The sequence below is a fragment of the Dendrobates tinctorius genome, unplaced genomic scaffold, assembly GCF_039654945.1.
Source record: "Dendrobates tinctorius isolate UK_male_01 unplaced genomic scaffold, ASM3965494v1 ptg000082l, whole genome shotgun sequence".
Classification (NCBI taxonomy): domain Eukaryota; kingdom Metazoa; phylum Chordata; class Amphibia; order Anura; family Dendrobatidae; genus Dendrobates; species Dendrobates tinctorius.
Genome location: NW_027361750.1, coordinates 6,065,838 through 6,078,574, shown reverse-complemented (window position 1 = coordinate 6,078,574; position 12,737 = coordinate 6,065,838). Strand labels below are relative to the sequence as shown.

Below are 12,737 nucleotides of genomic sequence, written 5' to 3'. Positions count from 1 at the left end.
TGTGTATATACAGGATAATGTATATATGGAGGAAAATTAGAAAATAATCATCCGTGTTTTAAAGATGAATCATAGTTTGAAAGGCTGAACATGGAGAGGCTTGACTAGTCCATTGCTGTCCCATCCTCGCTGCAGTTGATGGACAGGTTTGTATAGGTTTCCTTTAGGGCTCATGCAGACGAGAGTATAAATCAGATAGATGCGTGATACAATTTCTTTTATTTTAATAGCACACTGACCCATGTTATTCAATAATGCTGCTCAAATGAAAACATGTTTTTCTCGGTCCAACTGTCCATGAGAAAAAAAATCGTAGCACACACTACTTTCAACTGAGTCTCAGACGAGACTCACACATTCAAGTCTATGTGTGAAAAAAAATTCTCAGATGATTTTTCATATCCTTGTCTACAGCCGGTCTTAAGGCTACCTGCCTTTGGTGATTGTTTGGTGCATTTTTGATGTTGCAGACTTTCTGCTGTATTTTTGCACCTATTAGGTAAATCAGGTTACCGTGTTTTTCGGATTATAAGATGCACTCCCCCCCCCCAAATTTTGGGGGAAAATGGGGGTGCGTCTTTTAATGCGGATATACCTTATCGGCCACAGTGGAGCAGGGTCCCAGGGTCACAGCTGGAGGAGGAAAGAGTGGAGCGTTGCTGCAGGCCGCAGGCTGGGATGAGGGGGTGTCCGGATGTGCGGCGCGCCGCTGTGGTTGTCCGGTGCAGTGGGTCTCTCCGGTGCTGCTGGTGTCTTCGCTGCTGCGGGTGTCTCTGGTGCTGCCAGGGCTCTGCCAACATTTTGTGTAAGGGCAAGGCCCCCACAGTTCCATGTTTTCCTATGTGGTGGGCTCCGGGAAAATGGGTGCCTGGGCGGCGCATGCCCAGATGGAGATCTCAGGAGATGATATTTCAGCGCTAAGATCTCATCTCCCAAGATCTTGGTGCCAAGTTCTCCATCTGTGCTTGCGTCGCCCCCGGCAGCCATTTTCCCGGAGTCCACCACATAGCCTTTCACAAAAAGACAGCAGAGCCCCCCATAGCAGCACCGGACCCCTGCAGCAGCACAGGAAACCTGCAGCACCGAACACCTGCAGCGGTGAGCCGCACATCCAAACACCCCCTCATCCCAGCCTGCGGCCTGGAGCAACACTCCACTATTTCCTCCTCCAGCAGCGACCCTGGGACACTGCCTCACCACAGCCCCCACCCCTGGTAAGAAATAAGACATATGGATTATAAGAAGCACCACCATTTTACTAAATAAATTTGGGGTGCATCTTATAATCTGCAAAATACAGTACTAGTGCTTTGAGTGCGTTTTTTAATCTGCAATTTTTCCTTATTTTATGCAAGTCTATTCAGAAAATTTGCAAATAAACCACATATTTACTTCAAGAGAAATTAGCACGTTGTGGATTTAAAAACTGCATCACTGGCCAGTTTTTACTATGTTACTCCGCTCACTTTATTCACGTAACTGCGAGACACTGATACTGTGCTATCACGTGCAGCTCAGTGTCTCTGCTGGCTGCCAGGCTTAACGCATCATGCCAATGTTCAGCATGGCACCTAGATGTAGCAGTGCTAGACTTGTCACAGGACAACTGGATTATCATCTTGTTGTACAGGTGAGGATCATGGTGGGTCATTACTTTTTTCTTTTACAGGGGACATGGGCTTCAGTGAATTAGGCATAAAGGTGAGTATAATTTAGGTTTTTTTATTTTGATTTCAAATAAACGTGTCAGTGTCTTTATTTAGATTCAAAGACTTTATGTTTATTTACAATATGACTATGGGGTTAGCAATGGGGGTGTCTTCTTAATGCCTCTTCATTACTAACCCTTGGGCTTGATGTCAGCTGACATTATAAAGCTGATATCAATCTCAATACTATTACCCCAATTGACACCATAACAGGGCAAGTGGGAAAAGTGGAGGCTAAGCGCCAGGATTGGCGCATCTTATGGATGTGCCATTTCTTGAGTGATTGATAGTTGATGTTTTTAGTCTGAGAAGGGGACAATATCCATGGCCATTTTCTAGACTATTAATATCAGCCTGCCTAGCCTTTTCTGGTTATTAATTATAGCTGGGGCCCCATGTCATTTTTTGGTGAGGCCTCATTTTAATAACCAGTAAAGGTTATTTGGACAGCTGTGAGCTGATATAAATAGCCTGTAAAGCTCCATGTTTATTAACCCCTTCCCAGGCTAGAAACCCCTGCCCCCAGCTGTTGGCTTTCCCTCCGCTGGTTATTAAAATTTCAGGGGACCCAAAGCCATTTTTTTTCCTTTAAGCTATTTATTTATTAGCTAAATCCAAGAACATTAAACTACACATGCACTGCAGTAATTATATGTGTCTGACATCTTTCTATCAATTCAATGTATATATCTATTGTATCTATTCTACTTTGAGGGGTAACATGGTGAATTTACTGTACTCAGCTGATGAAATGTTGGGTTTTCTAGAAGATGGGTTGGTAAAAATCAGACGGCATACGCATGGTACATGTGCCATACAATTTTTTTCTCACACCCATTGACTTGCATTGGCGAGTCTCATCCGATATATGTGTTAAGCTGGAGTCACACTGCCGAATTTCTCCTGCGATAATCGCATCGCATAGCACGGACTGGCTGGCACCTCTCCTGACCTGAGCATGACAGCATGATGGATTACTATGCAGCTGTCAAGTTCAGGTCAGGAGAGCCGACAGCCAGTGCGAGTTTTAAGATGCGATTCTCGGATGAAAAATACGCCAGTGTGTCTCTGCCCTTTTTACTCAGTCCGATCTATGCTTAGAAAAAAGTCGCAGAAGGGCAGGGAATCATAGAATAACATTATTCAGAGTGCAATATGATTTTCTATCGGATTGCACTCGTCTGTTTTTCTCGCAAATGAGTATGAGCCCTAAGGAAAAAAATTTGATAACAGACTGGACAGCCATGCCAATTTTATTTCTGCTAGAATCTTTTGGTATAACTGTTGCATGTCCTGCTTTAATTCTGATTGCAAAATAAAAAATCAATTTAAAAACTATAGAAAATAAATGAAGACAGTAAATGGAAAAAATTCTATTTTCTAAAAAAAAAAAAATTAGATTAATTTTTGGGATAAACTAAGGAAATCTCACCTCTGCGCTGGATCCCCGTTCAATGTGTTTAACAATGGGCACTTTATTTTTATCTTCCAGTGCAAAACCATAGCTCCCATCACTGGGTTTTACCTGGAAAAGAAAAATTGTAAACTCATATCAGTAAGCATTTTGTGGTAGACGGTGCCATAAACTAACAAGAAAAAAATGACTTGACAATAAAAGGGATTTTTGTTGAATACATGTAAAGCATTTCCAACCTTGCAGCTCTGCTTGTTCACATCCTAGTTCAACAGGGACCGGCATTTCACTGGTTTAGCTGGCTGCACTGCATTACAAAATTCAAGATGGGGATAGGGGGTGGCCAGGGCGCTACTGAGTAGCTTCACTAAAGACTGAGGTGCTGCTCATTAGGAATAAGTTGCTGGTGATATGGTTGGGGCAGAGGATGGCATAGGGTCAATGACATTAATACTTCCGCACCATCTGTTATCGTATGTTCCGCCAACAGAGTATCATATATATGTCATCCCCTGAGGAAGAAGTGTTATGGACTTCGAAACGCGTTGGAAAATAAAAGGTCAATTTATCTACATGATCTGGATCTGATATTCTGTCTAGCAGCGCACATAAGTCCAAGAATTTTATTCCATAAAGAGATTTACGTAGCGGTCACTGAGTGGACCATTGGACATGCAGCAGGCGGACAAATTGATTCTATACGCTCAGCTCTCTCCTGGAAAGGGTGAGAATATCTCTATATTGTTTTTTATAAATCACCCGGATAAGACCCTATTGCGCTCTTCTCTACCTATAGTTTGAACAATCCGCCAACAGAGATCAGATGCCTACAAGCAGCGCAGACAGGCAGAAAGAAGAGAAGCTGTGTAGCAGTAGAGAAAACATGAGCACTATACTGTATGTAATAAGTAGGGGTAATTAGAACTCAGTGAAAAGGTGCAGTCAGTGTACTTTGCCCCAAGTGAAGAAGCACAGTGCAGCTGCATGAGAGTACTGCCATTGAGAGATAAGAAGAAAGAGCCACCACAGAGGGGAGCAGAAAAGGCTTATTACTGTGAGTCATATGCAAATATGAATGAAAACGAGGTTTCTCATAAATGCAGCAACAGATAAAAGACATAAAAGAGTTGAAGGATTTATATCTCAAAGACTTGACTGCCCATATGAGCAGTTTGGGTGGAAGGGTTGATCTTGCTGATTAGTGATGAGCGAGTATACTCGTTGCTCGGGTTTTCTCTAGCATGCTTGGGTGTCCTCCGAGTATTTTGACGTGCTTGTAGATTTCGTTTTCGTCGTCTCAGCTGCATGATTTGCGACTGCTAGACGGCTTGAATACATGTGTGGAATGCCTGTTTGTTAGGGAATTCCCACATGCATTCAGCCTGTCTACAAGTCGCAAATCATGCAGCTGAGACGACAAAACCTAAATCTCCGAGCACGCCAAAAAACTCGGAGGACACCCGAGCATGCTCGGGGAGACCCGAGCAACAAGTATACTCGCTCATCACTATTACTGATATATTCCCTTTAAGTCCCCCACCTACCAATCAGAGTTCCTCATAAAATAGATACACAGCTTCCCTGGTTCCTTTATTATGGGAAAATAAATTTTATTCACAGTTGAACTTGACCTTAACCACAAGGAGCAGGTAAATATATGCTATTATGGCCGCTATAATCAGCATCTAAGAGGGCGTCATTACACGGGACGTATCGTTGTGGCTATGCGTTACTTTACGTGGTATAACCTTTCAGGAGATGTATTTACTCAACTTGTTTTTTTTAGATGCTACTTTCACCAATCTAAAGCAATTTATGTCATTTAGTAGTGATTCAGAGAAACTCTGTACTTACCGTATGTACTTTGGATTCACGCACAGGGAACATTTCCATTTTCAGTACAGAGTGTTATCGGGGATTACATATGAAAGCTTTGTAAACTGTTCGGTAATTGCCTAATTTCTGTAAAATTCACTCAGTGTTGATCTCAGGGACCAGGACTGCAGCTATTTACCTATTACCTGTCACTGAGAAAGGATAAGGAAGACGCGGGGCTTCTCCCCGATGCAGAAAGTTCATCCCAACCTATTCTCCTTGTCTCTCAGCTAGATTATTCTTGTTTTCAATGCTAGGCCTCGCTGGTAAAAGATGAGGGGTTCCTACTGAGGGGTTTGCCCTGCCCTCGTCTTGCCAAGTCCACAGGTAATTACATTAGAACATAGTGCAAAATTTGATATTTTATATTAACTGCTTGTTCGACACATTGGGTTCTGTGATACTGTTTAGATACACTCCTGTGTGACTTTTTACAGTGATCTGTGCACCACTGTGGTATACAGTATATAGTGTATATAAACAGGACTGTTCTCAGGGCTTCCTGCATTGTTTTTAGGAAGTTATTTTGTATTGTCCTGTGGGGTTGTCCGTCTGCATACTATTGTTATATTTATTATATCAATGAATTACTCTCCATAAATAAATTAATACAAAACATATTTTTAATTCTGTGGGTTATTTGATTGTGACTAATTTGTGTGATGTCTATTAATTTCATCAGGACTAAATGTGGACTGTGTTGGTGGAATACAGGTTAAAACGTGCCAGTAAAAATATTGCTCCCAAAATTCTGGACATGCCCCTCGCAAAAGAGTATATAGACATAACAGCAGCTACAATCCCCTGCTGTCCTGTCTGTATACTCTTTTGTCTCCTCCTCTGCCCAGGAGCTGTGGTATGATCAGACCATGTCCCTGTATGGTCAGACACAGCCATTACACAGTACACAGCAGGAGCACATTTATAAGATTATCTCAGCACAGGAACATTTTTTTTAACATATTCAGTTGTGGAACTAACTATTATTCCCACATCTATTACAGTAGTTAAAATGTACTTTGTTCATATGACAACCCTTAATCAGGTAATGTTTGTTCATGACATTTACCATCTTTGATCCATTTGAAGTAATAAATACACCTCAAATAAAATGGATATGAAAATCCATTTGAAGATAAGAAACAGGTAAGCACTTGCAGTCTTCTTCTTTAGTCCGGTACCTACCAATAGAGATTTAGCAATAACATTCTCAACAATTTTCAGGTCATGTTTCATTAGTCTGTGCTTCATATTGGATCCTTCCATTTCTTCATCAGAGAAGAACCGAAATAACAGAGGTTCATCCTTGAACTCACTCTTCTCCAACACTAGACAATACGCAGAAAGACAAATGAAAAAATCCCATTACACAGAAAACACTCTGGTACAAATGATTTATATATTTATGATACAGTATTGCAACAAATATATAAAAAACACATGTAGTAAAAAGAAAAATTGGAAAGTCAATTACAAGCTATATAAAGAAAAGCATAAAACAATGAAACCTATATAATACCGTGATGCATGAATCCATTATCACAAAGTGCTACCCCAAGAATGATTGCTTCCTCTCTTGTGCGGCAGTCACCCTGCAATGTTATAAGCATATGAAAACAATTATATACAGACTGTCCGTTATTGTTCAAGATACTAAAGTTGGACATTTCTAAACCATTATGGATGTTCAAAACATCTCATCAAAGTTTAATACCACAATCTGTCCTATTTATCCATGTAATGTAGTGTGAGTGTATTAAAATACTTTAATAGATTGCTGTCTTCCCCAGCTTCCAGCGCAGCTCCAGTTCTCTTTTGGTGAGTATGACCTGATAGCAGACTAAGGTCGGGGTCACCCTTGCGAGAGCGGTGCGAGAAACTCACATCAATACTTGGCACTGCCGCCGGCACTCGGGACCGGAGTGTGCGGCTGCCTAGAAATACAAGCAGCCGCACACTCCGGCCCGAGTGCTGGCGGCAGTGCGGGTATTGATGCGAGGGACTCGCGTAAGTTTCTTGCATCGCACTCGCAAGTGTGACACCGGCCTATGTGCGCATCGGAAGTTGCTTTCTCAATGTAATTCTGTGGAGCCTTGTTCTGAGTCTCATAGACTTACACTGACAAAGCACATTGCATGAACAATTAAGAAAGATTATGGATTAAAAAATGTGCTGAGACTTCTTTAAAGAGTATGCAACATTTTAATAGTTTTTCTTTTATTTATAAATCAAGAGTACACATAAAAATAACAAACGCTGTAATATATTTTATCAGAGAAATCTTCTCTCTCCTTCTGGATTGATCAGTCATTTTCCAAATTCGCTGCATGATCTCAGCCAGGCATGTTAGACTATGAAAAGCTGCGGAGACCTGTCAATCCAGGGCAGTGGGTGGGGAGACACCGCCGGGAATGGAATGTTTGACAAGTGTCTCTTGCAGCTCAGAGCACAGCGGCTATTAAAATAAGTTTTTCTCTAAAACTCTGTAGTGTTTCAGAGTCAAACATACCTGGCTGAGATCATACAACCAGTGGCCGATACGTGCTGCTCCTGAATCAGGCAACATTTATCATAGTCAGGTTCGTTTTAAGCACTGAATGTATAAATGCAGGAGCATCATTTACGCTTCATGCTGTATTAGACAGAACATAATTTGAGTCAGTGATCTAACTGGTGTCGATCAGAAGTGGTGCTAACTACTGTGAGTATAAATCGTACCGCTATAAGACCAAGGGTATAAGGGCATTTTGATATATACCATGAGTCCACGTGAAGCTTGATAATAAATTAAGAAACTGTCATAGGAAAGAACTGTAATATTTTAACAATTGTCAATAGTTGTACTATGCAATGTGGACTCATTTAATAAAGAGAGGAGGGTGTAAAGCAATTCAAAATTATACATTTCCCTGTCTTTGATAACAATCTTTCCTTTTTTGTCTTAGGGCCTCCTCTGTTCAATGAGCACACAGCTAACTGTAGCTCTATGGCCTTTATGGCATGGCTTCCTGTACTGTACATAGATAGATAGGTAGATAGATATGGGATTGATAGGTAGATAGATAGATAGATAGATAGATAGATAGATATGGGATAGATAAATTTTGTTATGTACTACTGTTTGTTTTATTGTTGTATGTGTACTGTGTGATGTTTACCCTAGCTCACGTCTTTGTATTATACTGGACTGTATTGAACATGATTAGTTCAGGTACAGTAAGGGTTAAACAGGGGTCTGGATAAGCAGCCTCGGAGACAGATGAAGTTCCTGTCTCCCAGTCAGTGCCTGGGCAGGCTTGCCCAGGGGCAGGATGCTCCCCACAGCCAGGAGCAGACAGTGTCCCGATCGAGGGGATTAAGCTGCCGCAGACTGCAGCCACAGTCTGCCGGGCAGTGTAGACAGACCTTGGGATCGTCTTTAGAAAGACTGTTGTGGCCCTCAAGTTTGGAAGGGAGCCACGGATACTGACCGACCTCAAGTAGCTGCAGGGACAGAGCAGGAAGCATTGTTTCAAATACAGTAAAATTTTCCCTGTGGGATCAGAACTGTGCCTGTGGTGTTTTCCTGGATCCTCATCCCCAGTGGCTGCAGTGAGCGTGGAAAGAAGGTAACTGACTGTGCTGTAGGATTGGGACTGCATCTGTCTTTTTTCATGTGCAAGGGGCCGGGGTGCTTATGGACTGTTGCTTTAATAGACTCGGTCATGACTACCACCCCGTGCCACCTTGTTACAGTTGGCTAGAAATTCTTTTCATACCTGTGCAATAAGCCAGTCTATTAGCTTGTTTGCCATAACCACTGACTTGTATGTTCTAAGATGATAGTCTTTATCCCTGAAAATAAATATAACACATAAAAAACATTGTTTAGGCAAAAGAAATATAGATAAAGGCAACACTATTTCTATATTTCTATATTCAAATTAAAATATTTTATTTCTAAAAACATTTTTATTTTTTTACCAACTGAGACATTTATAGTAGTATTTCTGCATGTTTGAAATTTCCAAATGTTAGGATCTTTATGCAAGATGGACATATTTTACATCTAAAGACTGATATAAATTGGTTACTGAATACTCCCTGACTTCAGAATATGACATTTCATTGATGCTGAATATCAGTAATGTACAAGGTCTCTCATCTGGATTTTAGATTTAGTGTTTTTAGGACCTTAATAGGCAGTGTAGGGCATGCAGACGCACAGTTCTTTGAAGAATAAGAAACAAAGTCTTTAAAACCTGTCAGCGCTTCTTTACATATGGTATGACTGTGTAGCACCGTGTCAGTCAGAAGAAATAAAGCATAGACAAGTTATGCAAATCAGACCGGAAGTGCATCGTGGGTGTGACAATGCACTCAATCTTCCAGCCTCATTTGCATATGAATTGTCTGGTAGATTTCTCATGACTGAAACATCGGATACCTAAATCAAAGGTATTATTTTATTTTAGTCCACTACTTCCATATGAAAATCATGCTGACAGGTTCTATAAGTAATAGCGTGCTGACAGGTTCCCTTTAATACATTATTATAGCTACAACTTTTTGTTCTGTCCAAGGATAGGCTAAGCCATAAAGTAAATCTAAAATAAGTAGAAATCAGTAGTTTGTGATTAAGGTTCCATATTTACAATGTCTTTCTGCTATCTCAGCCTTCTTCTCTGCTCGCTTTCTCAAACTGAACATGGACAAAACAGAATTCATCATCTTTCCCCCATCTCACTCCACCCCTCCACCAGACCTATCCATCAATGTCAATTGAGGATTTCCCCAGTCCCGCACGCTCGGTGCCTTGGTGTGATCCTCGACTCTGCACTCTCTTTTAAACCACATATCCAAGCACTCGCCTCCTCCTGCCGCCTCAAACTCAAAAATATTTCCCAGATCCGCTCATTCCTCTACCACGAAACCACAAAAACACTAGTGCATGCTCTTATTATCTCCCGCCTTGACTACTGCAACCTCCTACTCTCTGGCCTCCCCTCTAGCACTCTAGCACCACTCCAGGCCATGCTACACTCTGCTGCCTGACTAATCCACCTGACTCCCCACTATGCCAGGCCCTTCACTGGCTTCCTATTGCCCAGAGGCTCCAATTCAAAACCCTAACCATGACACACAAAGCCATCCACAGCCTGTCTCCTCCATACATCTTTGACATGGTCTCCAGGTACCTACCCGCACGCAACCTTCGATCATCTCAGGATCTCCTTCTCTACTCTCCCCTTATCTCTTCTTCCCACAACCGCATACAAGACTTCTCCCATTTTTCCCATACACTGGAACTCTCTGCCGCAACACATTAGACTCTCACCATCAACGGAAACCTTCAAGAAGAACCTGAAGACCCACCTGTTCCGACAAGCCTACAGCCTGCAATGATCCTCGGTCTACTGTACCACCGCACGACCTGCTCTACCCTCTCCTACTGTATCCTCATCCATCCCTGTAGACTGTGAGCCCTCGCGGGCAGGGTCCCCTCTCCTTATGTACTTGTGTGTCCCTTGTCTTACACATTTTTATTATACTTGTCTATATTTCCCCTTTTCACATGTAAAGCGCCATGGAATAAATGGCGCTATATAAATGCATAATAATAATAATGATGGTTGAATATACGCATTACCTATATAGTTCTTTTTTGTGTGCGTGTTTTTATTGAATATTAAATAGATTACAGCTGTTGTCATTTTGTGAGAGAGAACCAAAGCAAAACAGTCATATTTAAGGAGCTATGGGTAGAAAAATGTATAAAAGGTCCTTTAGTATACCGTACTTTTGCATTTACTTTTATTAGCTTACTCCTTACAGAATATAATTGCTTGATATTGAAGGTCCAAGGCCTGAGGCTGCGAGACTGTCGAGAGGTTCTGATGGCAACATATCTACTTTTGCCTTCTGACACGCATATTATAGTCATTGACGCCTTGTGGAGATTCATAGCACTATCCACACCAATATTTATATCTAATCTAGTCTAGTGTGTATATTTATTGATATTGATGTAGATAATGATGTGAACATACAGGTAGGTTTAGGTTGCCTTTGTTATTATATACACATTCTAATATATGTATACCGCATATACACATGTATAAGACGAGTTTTTCAGCACATTTTTTTGTGCTGAAAATGCTCCCCTTGGCTTATACACGAGTCATTGTCCCAGAAGACGGTGGGGGAGCAGCAGGTCATGTAGGGTTCGAGCAGGCTCACAGGATGCAGTGACGAGACACGAGACTGAATGTGGGGTGAAATAAACTTTTATAAGTTTTAAAGCCGCAAGGGCTAAAACTGCTTAAATCAGACAAAAGGGGAAACACTTATTTGTCCTCGCAGGGACTCGTAAAACAACATTAAAAACACAAAAAGGGTCCTTATTTTCTCTATAATACACTTAGCCTTCCGGGCGTCGCTCGAGTTCACGACCACTCAGGGGTTGCAGATGTGGCTGCCTTGTAATCCACGACTTCCCGGAAGGACTTGTGCTTGTCCAGCCCCGAAGAGACCAGAACGATGGGGCGCAGCAGGCCCTTAAGAAACTGGACGGTGGGGCGCAACGGGCCCTGTAGTAACCGGAACGATGGGGCACAACAGGCCCTGAAGAAACCGGAACGATGGGGCACAACAGGCCCTGAAGAAACTGGGCGGTGGGGCGCAACGGGCCCTGAAGAAATGGGGTCGGTGGGGCACAACGGGCCCTGAAGAAGCTGGCACGGTGGGGCACAACAGGCCCTGAAGAAATGGGGTCGGTGGGGCACAACGGGCCCTGAAGAAGCTGGCACGGTGGGGCACAACAGGCCCTGAAGAAGTGGGGTCGGTGGGGCACAACGGGCCCTGAAGAAACTGTTCAGGGGGTCAATCTCCCAGGCGTCCGTTTCGAGGCGCTCGTTCCCCAGCCAGGTCATGACGCAGTTTCAAAAAAGACATAAACGTTAACAAATTCTGCTCAGTGTCCCCTCAGTAACCGGGACGGGCTCTGCGGCCGCCTATAGCGAGGTGACGTCCCCTGAGGTCGGTGATGACGGGGCCGCGGCTGTGGGAGAAGACAGGGGGGCAGTGTCCTGGCCACTGTACCGGATTGCTGTGTCGTCGCAGCGGTCGCCTGAGATCCCGGTCCTGTCACACCACGGAGGGAATCAGCGGCCGTCACTTTATCTGAATCTTTGCGGGGGGAAACTCCCGGGGAGAGTCTCTTACGCGTCAACCTTCGGTAAGTCTCAAATTTCCCTTTTTCAATCTCCTGCCTGTCTCTCTTTTCCACACCGTCAGTTGCCACAGTCCTCTCTCTGCCGCACGGCTTCCTCTCTCCTGTCAGGCTCTCTGCCAACTGCCACCTCAGCGCGTCCCCTGCTCCTTTTACCCTCGCCCCGCCCCCTGTTGCCCTGACAACTTCAGTCGCATGTCTCCCTTTGTAATCCCCCTGATGTGGTTTCTTCAACAACCCTGATGGCGGTCCCCCTGGTTCTAGCCCAATCACTGTATGGGGGTCCTCCTCCCCACATTCCCCCACCCTGTAAGCTCGCCAGTCCTCGGGCGAGGGTGTTAGTCTATTGAGATTGGTCTGTAAAGGTGTCAATATTTGTTGCCATACGAACTGGTCTTGTTCATACCGTTCGGGGGGTTTGCCGGCTGTTGACCGCTCGGAGCGTCTAAGTTCGACTGGGGTGGAATCTTCTGGGGTGGTGGACGTCGGTGAGCTGCAAGATGCCGGTGGGTTAATTGTGTCAACTGGC

At 43.3% G+C, this 12,737-nt stretch overlaps 1 protein-coding gene across 1 annotated transcript in view; it reads right to left on the bottom strand.

Annotated features, from left to right (window-relative positions):
- The window catches only part of PREX2 (phosphatidylinositol-3,4,5-trisphosphate dependent Rac exchange factor 2), a 597,424-nt gene that overhangs the window by 262,081 nt on the left and 322,606 nt on the right, over positions 1-12,737 (bottom strand). Inside the window, exons 14-17 of the mRNA XM_073583857.1 lie at positions 8,757-8,832; positions 6,518-6,590; positions 6,184-6,326; positions 3,142-3,234 (exon numbers count right to left, since the gene is read on the bottom strand). Of these exons, the coding sequence (XP_073439958.1) occupies positions 3,142-3,234; positions 6,184-6,326; positions 6,518-6,590; positions 8,757-8,832 (385 nt within the window). The remainder of the gene's footprint in view (positions 1-3,141; positions 3,235-6,183; positions 6,327-6,517; positions 6,591-8,756; positions 8,833-12,737) is intronic.